General features: G+C 38.9%; 1 protein-coding gene across 2 annotated transcripts in view; it reads left to right on the plus strand.

The window, feature by feature from the left end:
* Positions 1 to 17,855, plus strand: part of ZNF385C (zinc finger protein 385C) — a 245,946-nt gene that overhangs the window by 73,638 nt on the left and 154,453 nt on the right. The window contains exons 1-2 of one of the 2 annotated variants that reach the window (XM_075176926.1): positions 3,281 to 3,510; positions 10,047 to 10,289. In XM_075176926.1, coding sequence (XP_075033027.1) covers positions 10,049 to 10,289 — 241 coding nt within the window. In that variant the 5' untranslated portion in view covers positions 3,281 to 3,510; positions 10,047 to 10,048. Of the gene's footprint in view, positions 1 to 3,280; positions 3,511 to 10,046; positions 10,290 to 17,855 lie in introns of those variants that run through there. The other variant, XM_075176927.1, reaches the window with a different exon arrangement.

A 17,855-nucleotide genomic window follows, 5' to 3' on the forward strand; every position in this document is an offset into this window, starting at 1 on the left:
AGCCCCACACTCGGACGTTGGAACTTTAGAACCTGAAATTGTATTTCTATGTTTTCCTTGCCTCTAATCCCATTTATGCTTAAATCAGATTTCCCCTCAGGCCTTCACCAAGAGATGTTCAGAAGATGGACTGAGGAGGGTGTCACATTATTTCCTCATTAACCACCTGGTGGTCAATGAGGAGTTGAACTCTTATACAGAGCTGAAAGAGAAGTTCTCTCTCTTGGACAATGAGGTCTGAACATACATCCAGTTTTTACATTTTGTAAAGTCTAAGGAGGGAAAGAAGATTTTTGGTAAAGACCTGTCCCAGTTTAATACCTTATGTACCGCCCATGCACCCCCATACACACTATATGCAGTATCTATAAAATACTCTTAGACAATCTATTTGGGCCTAAAACCCACTTCACAGAGGCCTAGGACAGATCCCTGTCCTTCTGTTTTTCAGATCACCTGGAGTAAGGTTTTCCAATCTACCCACAGGTGCTCCCGAAGTATTTCAGTAGTGGAGATACAGTATAAACTTTTCACCAGATGGTATAGGTGCCCAGAGTCATTGCTCAAGCATTACTAGAGGGTCTTACTAGAGGTGTAACAGGGCGACTGACCATTTATAATATCTGAATGTAACTCTATTGTTTCCCTTTGGAAGGAGGTGATCAGATTGTAAAAGTAGTGAGCCATAAGGTCCTTTGTTTCTGGCTCCTATCACAAACAAATACCCCAATATTCAAATACAAAAAAAACCTTACTTAAACACCTGAAGAATGCAACAAAAGCCATTGTCCCGGTCCACTGGCGCTCTCAGACGCCTCCGTCAACTGGGGAGTGGCATTGCTGCATATACATTTATATCTAAATGGAAGATATTACCCAGCGACTGACGGATTCCTGGATTTCATAGCTTAATGGTTTCGGTGATTAGAGTTTAAAGAATCACACAAGTTTGCTGATGAGGATTCCTTCCTGGTACCCACACAGGTTGGTTAATTATGACTGTTTGCCCTCGTTTTATATCTCTTTCAAACCTCTCTGAAGCTTTTACTTGTCATTCTCTAGCTCCTTTTCTTGAAGATTATGGACACCCTCATACCCCCTCTCCTGTCCCCAGTTCAAGTGGAAGTTATGTTAAAATAACCTGGTGTATCAATAATTTCTATGACTGTTTGTGTATCATCGTTTAATGGACTTATGCATCTGAAATCCTGTCAGTTTGCCAGTTTATTAAATAAAAAAGTATATAAAAAAAGATTGAGCACTTTCTCAGAGCTCCAGGACCCGGTGGGCCCTTACAGGCAGTCACTTCCAGGATATGTTGTTGGTTGCAGAACTGCAGGCTCCCTCATGCCCAAGACTGCCAGGGCATATTGGAGCTTGCTAAAATGCACGTACCAGCATGCCCTTACCGTCAGGGCCGGCTGGAACATTTAGTTCCACAGTAGTAACTAAAGGGGAAAAAACATACTGACAAAGTAGCCTAATACCAGAAGGGTGACTTGGCATTGCAAAGCCCCACTCACCTCTGGGCCCTGTAGTGTCCGCACCCATAATAGTTCCACCACTGCTGTAGTCTGCAGGGCTCATTTACTAACATTTCATTTAGGATTTTTTTTTTTAATTAACCAATGAAATCAATTGGCATTTATTTTATACCTATGTACAGCAAGTTAGACAATGAAAGCAAGTGTCTAACTGGTTGCTTTAGTTTAATACAAATTATGCACCTAAATACCATGTTAGCAAATGAACCGTAATGTGTCAGACCATGAAAAAATCCTTGTATGGTACTCTGTACTTGCACAGTATTTTAAAATGTGTGGGCAACTAAGAAGATTGGCACCCTGCTAGGTGTTGTTTCAGTTCGTAGAACAAACAGGCAGTGCCACCCATTGTCCCTAATTTTCAGGGACTGTGCCAGATTTGTCAATGGAAATTTACCTGGTATTCAATATTGACCATCTGGACAGTATAATCGCTGGTTTGTTGTTTACTGGATGCAGTTCTCACTGTGCATTCTTCTTTTCTGGGCTTTATAACATAATATTTATTGAACAAAAGTGTTGCAAATGCAAATAAATTACATTAGAACCAAGATCCAAAAGCATATCATGATAGAGATTGTAGCCATGAAATGTCTACCTACAGGATACTACACATAATGAGCACCTGCTCGACAATTAGTTTTACATTTTGGATATTATGAGCAGGTAGGTTAAAAAGCTGCAGGTGTGGATGAATACTACACAGAATTAGTTTTCAATTATGGCACTCCTGCCAACTCTCCCTCTTTTGGAACCAGATTTCCACTTTCCTTCCAAATTGAGTCTGATGTATTGATATGTTTAAATAAATATTTTCAGCAGCAGTTACCAAATGTATAATGGAACCCATTGTGTGGTAGTATGTTTTAACGACATTGTGTTAGCAGTATATGATACAATGTATAATTTGTATTTTTAATTTTAAACTGTGTACACAATAAAAAAAATGTACGTGTCCCTCTTTGGCCATTTACAGTGCAAATTAAGACAGAAATGTCTTTCACCAGGGTAGCAAGGAGACTGAGCCCCTACCCAGTTGCACTTCAAAAACATGTATAAACTTGACAAGAGACATGGGGGTAAATATATGAACATGCGGGTTCTTCAACACCCGCGTGTTCGGCGATTAAATTTCAAGCGGCGCTGCATTGTAAAGGGAAGTTTCCCTTTACAATGCAGCGCCGCTTGAAATTTAATCGCCGAACACGCTGAACGCGCGGGTGTTGAAGAACCCGCATGTTCATACATTTACCCCATGGTGGTCTTGGGGTTAGGGAGTTTGCATAGTCCAATTATCTGAGGTTACTGTACAGGTATAGAATCTGTTATTTTGGTTACTTGTTATTTTGTATATCCATTTTTTATTATATTAATGCAATTTAAGAATTATAGTGAATGAGAAAAATAATTTGGTACTACAGATAAAGTAATGGATTACTGGATTTGTCTCACCACAGTGTTGTTGGAATGTATTAAATCATGCTTCAGGTAGATAGTCTGTAGGCTAGACGTATTCATGAGTCTATTTCTTCATGCATACTTTTCATTTTTCCAATTGCCAGAACAGAGTCCAACAGGACAGAAGGGGTTACGGGCACTGTAGTACTTTAAAATCTGTAATCCCCATTGCTGACTGATGTCCCTTACCCAGTGACATGACTTGGCAGACACATACACTATAAACAGTGCCAATTGGCACATGTCACCCGTCTGCCTTAACAGTCGCACCTACGGCCATCATCTGACACAGTACGTTGTCAGAAGAAATGATAATAAAATATTGGTGTGGCATCAGAACAGCTGATTTAATTCCTCCTCACAACAGGACTTGTATGTTATCTGTGCCGAGTGCTGCATAGCTCAGATTCCTCCGGCACAGCTCTTATCTATCAGAGAGTAGCTGAGAGCAAGGGGGAGCTTGGGAGCAAGTAACGAGGAAGGGACCGGAGTGTCTGGTCTCCTAAAGGTAGGGACCTTTCGCCTCAGAGCTTACTTCCCATGTCCTGATACTGGTATCTTTCTGCATTGCGTCCAAGTCTCTTTTTAAGGCATTATATCACTTGACACATTATAGTTTTGAAGTGGAACGAAGTCTAAAAAAATAATGTTGATATGTTAGAATAATTGCCAATTGTATTGTCTTGCATTCTTTGTATCTCAGAATAGCAGTTTAAACTGTCAGTTAATGTATTGTGTTTGCATTATTGCCTTACTTTTGTTCATATTTTAGTTTGTCTTTTACAAATAGTCCAGGCTAACATTTCCATTATCTTATACATTTCTGCACAATCAGTGTTTTCACATGTATGAATACATGCCTCTAACTTTGGGGTTAATTCCTCTATCACACACATTGGCAAATGTCCAGTACCATGGAGAAAACACAGTCTTTAGAACTTTTTAAAACACATCAACAAATTTCCAACACCAAGGTGAGAATAGCAATAACAAATACTGACAAAAAATATATACACATGTAAGGCTGAAAGCAAGAGTTGTCAAACCTTGTATACAACTACTCCCGACCTCTATATATGTGTCCAAATATTCTATAACCCATAGCAACCAGTGTTTTCATTTCACTTTGTGAACTTTCCTAGACAGTTATATAATCTGATTTATATGGATTACAGCACATATGCTCAATTTTTTTAAATAATGCCTCATATGTATGTAATACAAAATTGTTTTAAGAAAAATTAAGCTGTGAGCTCTAGAAGCCAAGAGGACTGAATATTAGGGGATACGAAGGGGTATTGAAAGTTACTGGGTTAAGTACAAGCTTAGTATAGTTTAATGGTATTTGCAACATGCTACATTTAAATTATTTGTACATTTTTTATTAATGGAAAAAAATGTGACATTAACTAATGCCATCATTGGCAGAAAGGATGTCCTAACTGATGGACTGATTCTGATCTAATTTAAGACCATTGTTTTAGGACACACCATCCTGTCAAACTGTGGCACATTTGTCATTAGTTGAAGAGTGAGTAGGAACAGAGGTCTATCTCTTGATTCATCTGAGAAAGATGGAGTGTAATATTTGTGTTATCACCTACACCTTGTGGGATAATACAGATACTTTGAGACATATCAGCTATTTAATGTTCTTTTGTTTTATTGTGTTCTAGTCTGGATTTTTTCATTATTTTTGATTAAAAATAAGTCCCACGCTTTGCATGGGACCCCGGAGTTTTGGAGATGTACATCCTCTGACAGCTCCTGCAGCCAGTGCTTCTCCAACTTTTCACCATGCAACACTTCTATTAAAACTTTTCCAGGCTGCTTATACCTGAAAAATATTAGATGCCAGCAAAGGTATGCTAATTTTTGTTCAACAGCTGAAAAGACATAGGTTGATAGGGCTTTGCAGTAAGGGAATATAGCAAACATACACTGATAGCAACACAAGAACATAACTTGAGAGAAACAGTATAAGGATAACCTCATGCTGAGGTAGCTATAACATTATATTGCCAACTCTTCTGGAAGACTCTTCTTCACCACTTAACATAATAAATGCTATTTTAGTGCATTCTGCTCTTTGTTTGCCAACCATTTTCTGGTGGGAGCAAAATCTATAAATATCTGCTTGTAAAATAGTTGGCTAACCTCTTATATGGAAGATTTAATCTTCAGATATTAACAAGTGCTTAGAAGAGTACTTTGGGCCTGATTCTTCAATGCATGCAAATGGAGTGCAACGCACGTTTGTTTTAAAATACACGTAAATTGGCTCGGCGCACCCCTGAGTTCATCAAGGCACGGATCTCAAGATATATGCACTGATGAAATGGGGGTGTAGGTCTGTTGTTGTGCTCTGTTACACTACAACACGTCCAAAGCCTATGTAGGTTATAAATTTGCAAAAGAATGCACAGAAAAAAAAAATAAATAAAAAAAAAAAAATATATATATATATTTATATATATACAAGTTAACCTGTGCATGATACTCATGCATTCTAGTCAAATCAAGCTACTTAAGGTGTTAAAAAGGTTCTTGTCATGCATTTGGGCCATAGCCCAGGCCTCAACCACCAACCACTCCCCACTGTCACCCCCGGCAACCACCAACCACTCCCAACTGTCACTTCTCCTTCAAGAAATAGATATATATTTTTTTTAAATCTTTATAAACACTTTTAACAATTAACAAATTAAATTAACAAATTAAAAACATCTTAGTATACCAAATTTCAGCCCTTTCTGAATTTTTTTTTACACACACACTAAGAATTTAGTAGGTCAGTGTATAACTCTGCCCAGCAGGTGGCGCTGCAGCTTGGTTTTATTTTTTCCACACACACACACACAGACAGACTAACACACGCCACTAGACATTTATATTATAGATATTGCTACCAGTTACTGATTAAGGCATTATTAATAAAACTGTCATTTTAATACATTAATTAGGATGCTGTTGATGTCTGCTGAACATAAAATACATTTTTACAGTTGCAAATACATACAAGACCGTCATAACCGCTGCTCAGGGCTTAGACTAGCCCTATAGCTGGAGCAAGAAATATGGCAGAAAAACAAGCAACTTTGAGATGCACAGAGCTTGATTTGGACGTGGATGGGTGCCCTTGAGTTTTACACCTCTTACTGTACATTGACTACAACAAAAACGCTCCTTCCCCACCCCGTTCATTCCTCTAAATTGTAGGCTGTAGTAAGAAGACGGAGTGGACAGGGTTGCATTTACTGGAGTATGTCCTGGAACAGAGACATCCGCCGAAGAGGCCCATGAAGTAATTTTTCAGTGATTCGATTTGTCTAGCTGGTATTCAGTGAGAGGTTGATTAAACTAACTGCCCATAAACTTTTTAAACCCTGGATGATCCATGCTTTCTGAACTACTACTGTGTTACACTTTCCTTGGCATATTCTCCTCATTCTACCCTCTCTACTAACCTACAACCATATTGTTCTAATGGATACATATTTTGTATCAAGTACCAGATGCTGCATTGTCACTTTTCAACTAAATGCCACACATAAAGTAAAACAATAGCATTGATAAGAGGAATGAATCCACCACCCCTACAAAAATGTTTTGAATTATACATAATTATTATCTGCTTTTGTTAAAGCTGTTTCATACCGGTTTAAGTTTGGAATTCTAAATCTAAATATAACATGTAGGGTTGGACAGACCAGTGTTCTCTGTTTGCTATGTTTTCCCCCTACCATTTTCTGCATATATTCTTATGGTTGCTTTTACTGAAAAAAATGCAGTGTAGGACAAAACACTAAATTATCAAGTGTGTACAGCACTGTAGACTAACATCTATAGTCGGCTATTTGTGTTTTTGGTATTTTCTGTACTTCAGAACTGCACTAGTAACTGATGATAAAAACACTTGTGTTCTGGCTCTGCAAAAGTACAAACACATAACTGAAACAGATACATTTTTGTATTATCAATACATTTTTCATTAACACCCCTCCTTAAATTGCCAGATTGGTCTCCTTACTACTCTTGTTAGCATGCAATAATTCTACAAGGAATGGCAATGGATTGAGTAATAACATGTGTATGCCATCTTGTGACATATTTGAGGTATTGCATAATTTGTAAATATTACATGACTACAGCAAAGCCAAAATCATTCTTCCTAAACATTAAATAATAGTGCTCAGAACAGTTATATAATTACAGTTTTAAGCAACAAGCCGTAATATTAATATCAGACACCTTAGCAATGCTGTAAAGAACTGAAAATCCGCATTACAAGTAGGTCCCTATAGGTGTGAAGGGGTTTCACACAGATATGATAATACATACAAGATGTCAGCAGCTGTTCTATCAAAGATTGGTTGTTGGCTTTTACTTTATTTAAAGCCACAATCCCATGAAAGAATGAGGTGTGTTTTTAACATAAATCACTGTGACAGGTCTAAGAAGAAGTTTGGTATTCACTATCTACCCTTGGTTTGTTTCTTCAGGCTGTTTTTAATGGTTTATTGTCCTGCACAATTTATACAGTGTCATGAAGAGGTTTTGGAAGGGTTGGGTAAGTTATTCCTATGATAGCTATTGGGACAACTAATATACCAGCAAAATAATTCCGAAAAGTATGAGTCTGATATGAATGAAATGTAGACTTACTATAAAACAGACACACAAGATCTGCAACCCGCCTGCTATCAATTCCGAGTAGAGTAAATGCCGGAACTTCACATTTACGTCACATAATTTTGCGACATTGGGATTTCGTTATTTAAAGCGGCAATGCCAGTTGCTGGTAACTGTACAATCTAATGTAAGGGTTAGGGTCAGGCACCGGGACATGGCATTGCTGCTTTAAATAAGGAAATCCAAATGTTGCTATATTATGTGAAGTAAATGTGAAGTGCCGGTATTTACTCTATTCGGAATTGATAGCAGGCGGGTTGCAGATCTTATGTGTCTGTTTTATAGTAAGTCTACATTTCATTCATATCGGACTCATACTTTTCGGAATTATTTTGTCGGTATATTAGTTGTCGCAATAACTATCATAGGAATAACAAGTACCACTGTTTTGCAACACCCTTCTGTGCACTATAAACCCCAAAGCACCCCACCCCACCCCCTCTGCCATCACCTAACATGCTGTGAATCTGTGAGTGTAACTGTTAGCTATACTTGTCTAGCCTCCAGAGAGATTTTAAAAAGGAGATAGTGATTTTGTGCGTTTCCTCCGGGTGCTCCGGTTTCCTCCCACGCTTCAAAAACATACTAGTAGGTTAATTGGCTGCTATCAAAATTGACCCTAGTCTCTCTCTCTCTCTCTCTGTCTATGTGTGTGTATAGGTTAGGGAATTTAGACTGTAAGCCCCAATGGGGCAGGGACTGATGTGAATGAGCCCTCTGTACAGCGCTGCGGAATCAGTGGTGCTATATAAATAAATGGGGATGATGATGATGAGCAGGAGGAAAGCTAAGAAAAATGGAAAAAGTACTTAACTTGCTATTTAAAGATAAAAAAATATCTATGTGGGATTGCTGCTTTAATGGGTACAATGTCAATACAAAAAATTATTTACTTTTAAAATTTGCAAATAATTATCAAATAAAAATTATAGAAATATATATAGAAATCTAGAAAATTCTAAAGATATAACAGAGAAATGAAAACTAAGACAAGCAAGCAGATTAACTCTTACACTGCTAAATAATATGAATGTATGTGAAAGAAAGGTGCCTCATGGAATACGCCCATTTTATTTCTCTCCAAGTTGTTTGAGCCTGTGTGGGGTCATACTGGGCCTGATTCAGTAAGAAAAGTTAAGCAAAAGTAAGTAAGTAAGGCAAAACCATGTTGTTTTGGAGGGGGAGGTAAATTTAAAATGTAATGGCAGATTTATAGTTGGGGTAGGGCATGTCCGAATAAGCTATCAAGTATTTTTGTCCTACATGTAAAAACAGATATTATTTTCCTTATGTGCAAAATAATAAACTAATTTGCATCCCTTGAATTGCAACATGGTTTTGTACAAAATCCTGGAGTAAGAAAACGTATTCAATTGTTTGCTTTCCTTTCCTTAATGAATCAGACCCATTGTGTACAGACTTAGCCGTTTAGCAATTATTCAAATAGACTGTACAGATGCCCTGTTGGGTAGTGCTGCCGATCAGATTGGCTGTGCGGCCCTAATGGATTGAGGGACAGGCTGAGGGGATCATGAATGTGACTGGAACATAGGGATATGGCCAATTGTTTTTTTCTATAGGCAATGTTGGAAGGTATGGTAACATGCCAGCTGAGCAGTACAGCAATATCACTGGTAGTTTACCAGGGAGCTTGGGTTATATTCCTATACTGGACTGGTCCCTTTCAGGTTCAAATATTGTATGGTGTAGACAGTGCCAATGCTATGCACAGTACTGCATGGTACAGTCACCAGCAGAATTGCTAACTAATTCCTTTAATTGCTGAGATATACAAGTTCTGTGACTAATTAAACACAGTTATGATACAGACTTCATGTAATTCAGCCACAGAAAGTGTATTTCATTTATATGTTAATAATTAAAGGATGAGCTGGTGACCATAATTACTGTAGCTATCACAGACCCCCTTCCTAGCTTGTGCTGTAAATACAATGATGTTGTGTCTGCTTTTGCTTCTGACTAATTCATCCATTTAAGTGGGTAGGAAATCCTGAAAAGTCCTTTGTAAAAAAAATAAATATAAATAAATCTTGTCTTTTTAAAACTTTAAGGTAAGCCTTTAATATAGAAGGTATTTGCTCAAGGTTACCCCATACATCCATACGCTGCCTCAATGACGACACTAGTTCCTAGTAAATCCTCTGCATTCTCATGGATACTGGTACAGCAAGTAAGATGACTACCTCCAGTGCAGCTACGTTATTTCCTGTATTAAATCGTTTTGGTTTTTTTACTTGTTATATAGAACTATTGGTCAACAAATACATGTTTTATATTGCTGGGTAGAATTTCATAAATAACTTCACATTTATTTCCCCTTTTTGTATTCAGTCATGAAGCGTCCAGTGAGTCCTGCTTACTCCACAGACTCCTTACTTGCCATTCGTATGTGTGAGAATGAGTACAGTCCAAGAATAAAACTGCAGTCCAAGCAGGAGAAGACATTGCCAACTCTGTGTGAGGTCTGTAACATTCAGCTCAACTCTGCTGTCCAAGCTCAAATACATTACAACGGCAAGTCACATCAGAAACGACTAAAACAGGTCCACAAGGGCAGGAATGCAAATTTCCAGGGTAAGGCTACGTTGTTATATCATGTTTTCTTGCTAAGAGGCGCTACTGTACACATTATGAGCAGATAAACCTGGGTTACAAGAAGTTGTTGTCTACTTTTCATTACAAATCCTAAATACACAAAGGAACCTATAATATGTGTTGCAAAGTCAAACAAAAAACACGTTGGTTGTATGAACTTCTCTTGGTAAAGCGGTGTGTTTCACTATATATATATATATATATATATATATATATATATATATATATATATATATATATATATATATATATATATATGTATATATATGTTCATATATATATGTTCATATATAGATATAGATATGTATTATATATTGTTTCTGCTATTATATGTGATGATCTGTTGGTTGGATAAGGATCTGAGTTGTTTAAACACAGTACAGATCAGGCACCTGTCACAAAGCCTGTGCCTGTGTTAAGGTGTTGCTGTTTTGCTCTCTTCACTAAACATTCATTAAATATTCTGTATATAGTGCTTTATGATATACCATATCACCCAAATAATGTAAACTGCATCAGCGGTGTGTTATAACAAGGACAGTTGTAATAGTCGAAGGCCCAGAACTGTTTCACCTATATTTTGTAGAAAGGGCACACATTTGCAGAAACATTTATTGGACAGTATCATCATAATCTTTGGTGGAAGAAGAGTATGACAGCAGCTGATTAGGGACTGAAGTAGGTGCTGGTAGTTCAGGGAGGACCAAAGCTGCCTTAATACACCACAAGCCACATCATCTGTTTAATACCTCTTCAGCCCATGTTCGATATGCAGTGAGCCCAATAGAGCGCTCTGGTGGACTGCAAGATGTTTGGTATTTTCTTGTGAATTATGGAAGAAGGGAATCCAGGAGTTAAACATGAAGACACCAAATACCTTTTGGGATTTTCAAGATTACTAGCATATGACTGGTATTTTCAACCCGTCTGCATGGCTATTTTATTTGTATTTTTTAGAGTGGAGCAAGAGCAATATTGTGAGGCTCTCCCCCAAAAAAAATTGTATCCCTCCTGTGTTCTTCTAACGTTAGCGGGGGAACAGAGAGAGCATGTCTAATATAGTATTAGACAAAAATGCGTTATTGTTCTGTGTGCAATATACTACCAATCACAGAGAGGCAGTTGTAGGGTTGGCAGTTTTCTTACTTTGCACACCTGTTTTTATATTCTGTTTTGTATATAAATAATGTATTATTTTATATTGTAAACATTTAACTATTGGCTCAATCAAGGATGGATCATTTCAGTGTATTTATCTTATACATATGGGATACATTTGGGTTCAACAGTATTGTGCAACAATAGCATGGGGTATGGATGGTACAATAATAGTGGCCTAGGAAGACACAAAGGGTAAATTCAGGCCTCTAAATACTACTCAACAACAATGGGTTCTAATTCTACCACCTATTAAAAACCCCATCGCTGCTACTGATAATTTTATAATTGAAATGAACCTGCAGTAAGTATGTGATAATATAATCCATACACATGTAATACAAAACCTTCATACCTGATCACTGTGTGTCTATGTTTACCTAGTCTGATTTAGATGGTTTACATTTTCACATTTAGGGGCCTATTTGTCAATAGGTCTCCTTTAGCTGATTTGTTTTTTTCTTTTCCCCGTTTATAGTGACCATAAAACATAAATTTTCACTGCAATTAACCAAGGCAATATCGCCGGGACAGCTAAGCAATACTTAGGTTACTTACTGCTTCGCTGGTCCAGTCTGGGGACACGTGTATGTCTGAGCCAGTCATCCAGCTCACACATGCTCAGATTTGGGCTTTCAGTTTAAAAAAGAAAAGAAAAATATTTAAAAGCAATTAAACACCTCTTAACATTGAAGAATGATTTATTCAAAGAATAAGCATCTTTTCATTTATTTTGTTCTTTTATCGTCTAGGATGCAAGGACAAACAATTTCTATATATTAAAGCACCAAATTGTAGTAAACTAGCATAGGATTTTAATTTGTGACTGTGATATCCAAATAATGACCAAGCTGAGCATAACTTTCCTCCTGCATGTCATTCCTGCTATTAGTTTTCCATATGACATAGAAGAATTATGTACCTTTTACATTTTTTGCAGTGGAACATGAAACTGCCTTAACATAAAAATCAAAGAATATTATATTTCTTTTCTCTGACAGCATATTTCCTCCAACATAACCCTTATTCATTTGCTACACTAGCAACAATAGTGGCTAGTGGTGATCATCTTGTGCACCCTCATGTGTCCAGTGACTCACTCTGCAGTAGTGCCCTGGCTCTGACAGATGCCGTTTACACAGAGCTGGATACTCCAGCACAGGAGTGCACATCCTTTTTTTGTTCCGAGGGTCACATTGGAAGATTATAGTAATTTCAAGGAACCGCATTAAAACTTAACTTGCTTAAAAATGTAAGATATGTAGAATGTAGTAGACGAAAAGAGGAAACTCTTTGCAATCATATCATACTTAAAAATGTTTGAGCAGCAGTGACAGCCAGCGCCATATTTCTGGTGCTCCCATAGGAGGAGGTAAGGGGATCATTGAGTCTCCTGACAGCCTCAAAAGAGAATGCCGGAAATATGGCGCCTGCACAGAAGATAGCAATGACTCTGCCAATGTATTGTATTACCTCATAGTTCAAGGTTTAATTATAGGTCTAAAAAGGAGCTACCATGAATGCTACTATGTTGCATTCCTATTGCCTGTTATAAGGGGAGACCCTGAAATGACAAGCAGGAACACTTGGATTCATTTAATTATTTGGCAGAGTTAATACAGTACTAGTTTAATAAACAAACACAAGTTATTATATTGTCAGGATCTTCCTGCAAGCCCTATACATTGCATGCTGCTTTGCCTGGCAGCTCCTGCCTTTTGGACTTTATTATTGTTATATTGTGGCAGTACCTCTATTTACCAGAGGTGCTGCTATTGTGCTCCTTGTTTGTACTAGGGGTTAACCTGCTCATTAATTATTCCTTGCACCTGGGTGTGTCCCTTCTTATACCTGTCTCTCCCAGCATACATTGCTGGTTATTGTTGTTACATGCTGTTGTTGCTTCCTTTCTGCTGTACTTCTAGGTTTACTTGCTGCTTGGGATCTCTCCATACCTGCTGCTTACCTGCATCATCTGTGAACCTGGTATTTACTTTTACATTTCCCTGCAAGCTCATTATCACACCTTCTGGTTTGTACTCTTCAGCAAATAAACATTGTATGTTTTCACCATATTCGTGGCTCCATAGCTGTATTCCTGCACTGAACCGTGACATATATATAGAGATGCTCAAGCTCAGTTCCCCGAGAACCGAACACATCCGAACTTAGCAAATCCGAGTACCGAACTGAGCCGGCTCGGTACTTTCGCGCACCCTTGGAAATGAAAACGAGGCAAAACATCATCGTTATGTCGTCAGATCTTGGATCTTGCTAGCTTTGGATTCTATAAGTACCTCCCTTCTCCATTTCACAGAGGGACACAGTAAGGGTAGCACAGTTCTTGGCAGTCTCTAGTGCAGTTGGGCAGCGTCATAGGTAGAAAAGAAAGAGGAGGGGTAGCAGTGTTCTTCAAAGCCTCCGGGGACATTCAGGAGAGCTCCATTGCTCCATTGCTAATTGTCATTGCTGAAATAGAAATAATAGGTCTGACAGGCTTGGTCTTCTAAATCTGCAGTCACATTGCATTGTGGTATATACGTAACATGATGCGATAAAACTAAGCAATTCCGCAAACTATGTATAATTTGTAGATCAAGTACTTTATTCGCTTCGCCAGGATCCGAGAGTTATCAATATCTTGAAATCGGATCACTACATTTTGGCAACTGTTTAAGAGCTATGTCTTCTCTTTCTTTCCAGCTGACCCAGATCTCAAGAGATGCAATGAGCTCCTGGTCAGCAAGCTGACATCTCAAGTGACCCGACGACTCATCCTCCCTCAGTTTCTTAACAACTGCTATTAGGAAAACACTTAGCTTTCCCAAGACATCCAGCAATGATGCAGATGGGTCTGCACAACATTTTGACATTTGGTCTGGTATAAAACAATTGCGCAAAAATCGTGACAGCTCTGTCGTAAAATGAACTACAAATTCCATGGAGCAGGCCATTACCGGCAATAACATGAAAGTACAGAGACTTCTGTAGTGGTGGATTCCAGCGTTTATGAATTAGTATTGTGTGAGGATGATGTACACACTGATGAGGGTGAGGATAATAACAGTGTAGATTGCAGGTGCTGGGATCTAGCTGAGAGAAGGGAGCTAGCTGATGCTGGTATGCTTGGTAATATTTTGGGTAGAATGGCATGTTGGCAATTTTATTTTATTCTACAGTAAACTTTCACCTTTATTAGAGAGGTGTTTTTTTTCTTTAAAAGGTTACAAGCTTTTTTTTACACTTTTGTTTCTCTGACTTAAAACCACTATGCACTTGAACATAAGCTTTAGCACATGACATAGAGGGATTAGTATCATCATAACTGAGACTGAAGAGTGATAAGGACACTGCCACCCCTCCTGTTTCTGTATGAGCTATGGCACAGTAGAATGTCACAGGAGATTTTTAAAAACACTGTTAGCCCTAATATTTGATTTTCTGTTTCATCACTAAACACTGCCTCCTCTTCTGTTTCTGTGTGAGTTATAATAACACAGCCCTATTATTTCTATTTCAGCAATGACAATTAGCAATGGAGCAATGCCACGTAGACTGGCAACCAAACTGAGACCTCTTCTGTTTCTGTGTGAGCTACAATAACACAGTACAGTGTGACTGCAGATTTTGAAAAACACTGACAGCCCTATTATTTTTATTTTAGTTATGAGAATTAGCAATGGACCTCTCCTGTTTCGGTGTGAGCTATAACTCAGTAGAATGTCACTGGAGACTTTTAAGAAAACTGCCAACCCTCCTCTGATGCTGCCAAACTGCACTAGAGACTGTCAAGAACCATGCTACCCCTTCTGTGTCTCTCTGTGAAATGGCGCTGGATAGCCGTGGAGGGCGGTACTTATAGAATCCAAAACTTGCGAGATCCAACGACGCAACAATGACGTTTTGCCTTGTTTTCACTTCCGAGGCCACACGAATACTCGGATTGGCAAAGTTTGGGTGGGCTCGGTTCTCTGAGACCCGAGCCCGAGCATCTCTAATAAAAAGCTAGCCCAGCTGTCACTCTGCTTTATATAGACACACAATGGTCCTGGGAACAGGTACATCTTTTACCTTCTGAGAGTCTGCACTTTCTCAATCCTAGCACGACTATACCAGTTAAGCTGGCTCCATAACCTCCGGACATATCTACACTCTGTCACCACTCCAAGCTCTACTTCACTCCTTGGTGCCTCCTATTCAAATCTTTGTTCCAGTAAAGACAAATCAGACGGGCAGGAACTGAAATTGTCAGCCAGTCCTTTCTTCAGCTATCGCTAAATGAACTTTCACACTCTCTTGCGACTCCTGGTATGGGACTTTCCCCTTTTCCAGTACTCTGGCCCCCTGGAAGAGGGTGGATGGATGCCCTGACTGTCAATCCCACTGGAGGGTTTAATCTACAGGTGGCTGCCAAGCAGGGATGGTTACTAACTGCCTCTCTCTCAATGCCTGCTAGAACAGCCCTCTTTCAGAGGAACTGGATACGATCCACAGTACTCAGTTGCAGGTTACAGTAGCAGTTGTTGTTGATTTACAATTGCCGGTGGAGAGGACGGAACATGGTAGGAGGAAGTGCGCAACCAGGATATATTGACAAAGCTCAGAGGCAGACGTTAGCATGGATTGAACTGGCACTTTACTGGTGAAGTGGACACGTAGTGAGCAACCAGATGGTTTAAGCAAATAACAGGCCACAGTCAGGAGTAGAGAAAACAGCTGTTCCTATAAACAAGCTAGAGATCAGGGCAGGTATAGATATATGCTATATGGACAAAATCATTTGGATGCTTGACCATTACACCAACAGGGACTGTAATGGCATTGTACTCAAATACATTTACTTTAATATGGAGTTGGTCCCCCTTTTGCAGCGATAACAGCTTCCACTGTTCTTGGAAGGCTATCTACAAGATGTTGGAGTGTTTCTGTGAGAATTTGTGCCCATTCATTGTGTAAAGCATTTATGATGTCATTTATGAGCATTTATGATTGTCCTTCACTGAAGATAATGGGCCTAGCCCAAACCCTGAAAAACAGCCCCATACCATTATCCCTCCTCCACCAAACTTCACAGTTGGCATAATGCAGTCAGGCAGGTAACGTTCTCCTGGCATACACCAAACTCAGACTCGTCCATCTGACAGCCAAACAGAGACAAGTGATTTGTCACTTCACAGGACAGAACTTTTCCACTGCTCCACAATCCAGTGTCGGTTTACACCACTCCATCTAGCAGTCGTTGACCCACGATCTGTGATTTTATGTGGTCTTCCACTTCATGGCTGAGTTACTGTTGTTCTTAAACACTTCGACTTTCTAATAATATCACTTACAGTTGACCGTGGTATATCCAGCAGGGATGAAATTTCACAAACCATCTTATTGCAAAGGTGGCATCCTATCGCAGTACCACAAACGACTCATTTTCTATCACAAATGTTTGCAAATGGAGACTGCATGGCTCGGTGCTTGATTTTATATACCTCTGGCAATGGGTCTGATTGAAACACCTCATTTCAATAATTAACAGATGTGGCCAAATACTTTTGTCCATATAGTGTATATGCAGATCTGTTTAACAGGCCAAGAGTCATAAATGGAGAAGACTGAAAAATCCTTTAAACAATCCGAGTCAAAGACTGATAACCGAACACATCAGGATGCAAGGCATACTAGGTCAAGCAGGAACTGTCACCAGCATTGGTATGAAGCCAAATAGAGGTTTATAAAGGCAGCAGCACCAATCAGAAACTGCACGATGATTATCTGCATGGGTGTGGTAAGTGATTGTACAGCTGAGCTGCTATACTGAGAGCTGAAGGAAGCTTGTAACTATTTACCTAGCAACCAGCTAAATCGGTGAACTGCCGGAACGATCTTATATATGATAGCCGCAGTAATTGCACGGATGACAGATCAGACAAACAGCAGAGATCATCTCACTGCTTATTGTTGCACTAGTCCCTCCAATACGTGCAAGAGATACACCTCCTGCAAGATATTTCTGGGGATGCGGCCATCTCTAATATTGCAATTACATGAATGTGCCCTTACAGTACTCAACATACCCTGCCTGCACCCGTTCCGCCTCCAAATCCATAAGGGGATGCAAGTGTACGATATACACAAAAATCTATATACAGACTTATACTTTTTAGAGCTTATGCGGAAAAAAATAACCTACTTCCAACACTAAATGAGCCCCAATATGTAGAAGGCTCCAGCTTTACTCTGGTTACGCAACAATGTGAAATAACTATGTATGTGTAAACTATTCGCTAAAATAATCTCATCTGATGTTAAATCACTGTGTTATTTATCTTTTCAAGATGAACGATTTAATAGCAAATGTGCCAAATTGGCAAATGAAATTATTTGCTGCATGTG

The sequence above is a fragment of the Mixophyes fleayi genome, chromosome 6, assembly GCF_038048845.1.
Source record: "Mixophyes fleayi isolate aMixFle1 chromosome 6, aMixFle1.hap1, whole genome shotgun sequence".
NCBI lineage: Eukaryota > Metazoa > Chordata > Amphibia > Anura > Limnodynastidae > Mixophyes > Mixophyes fleayi.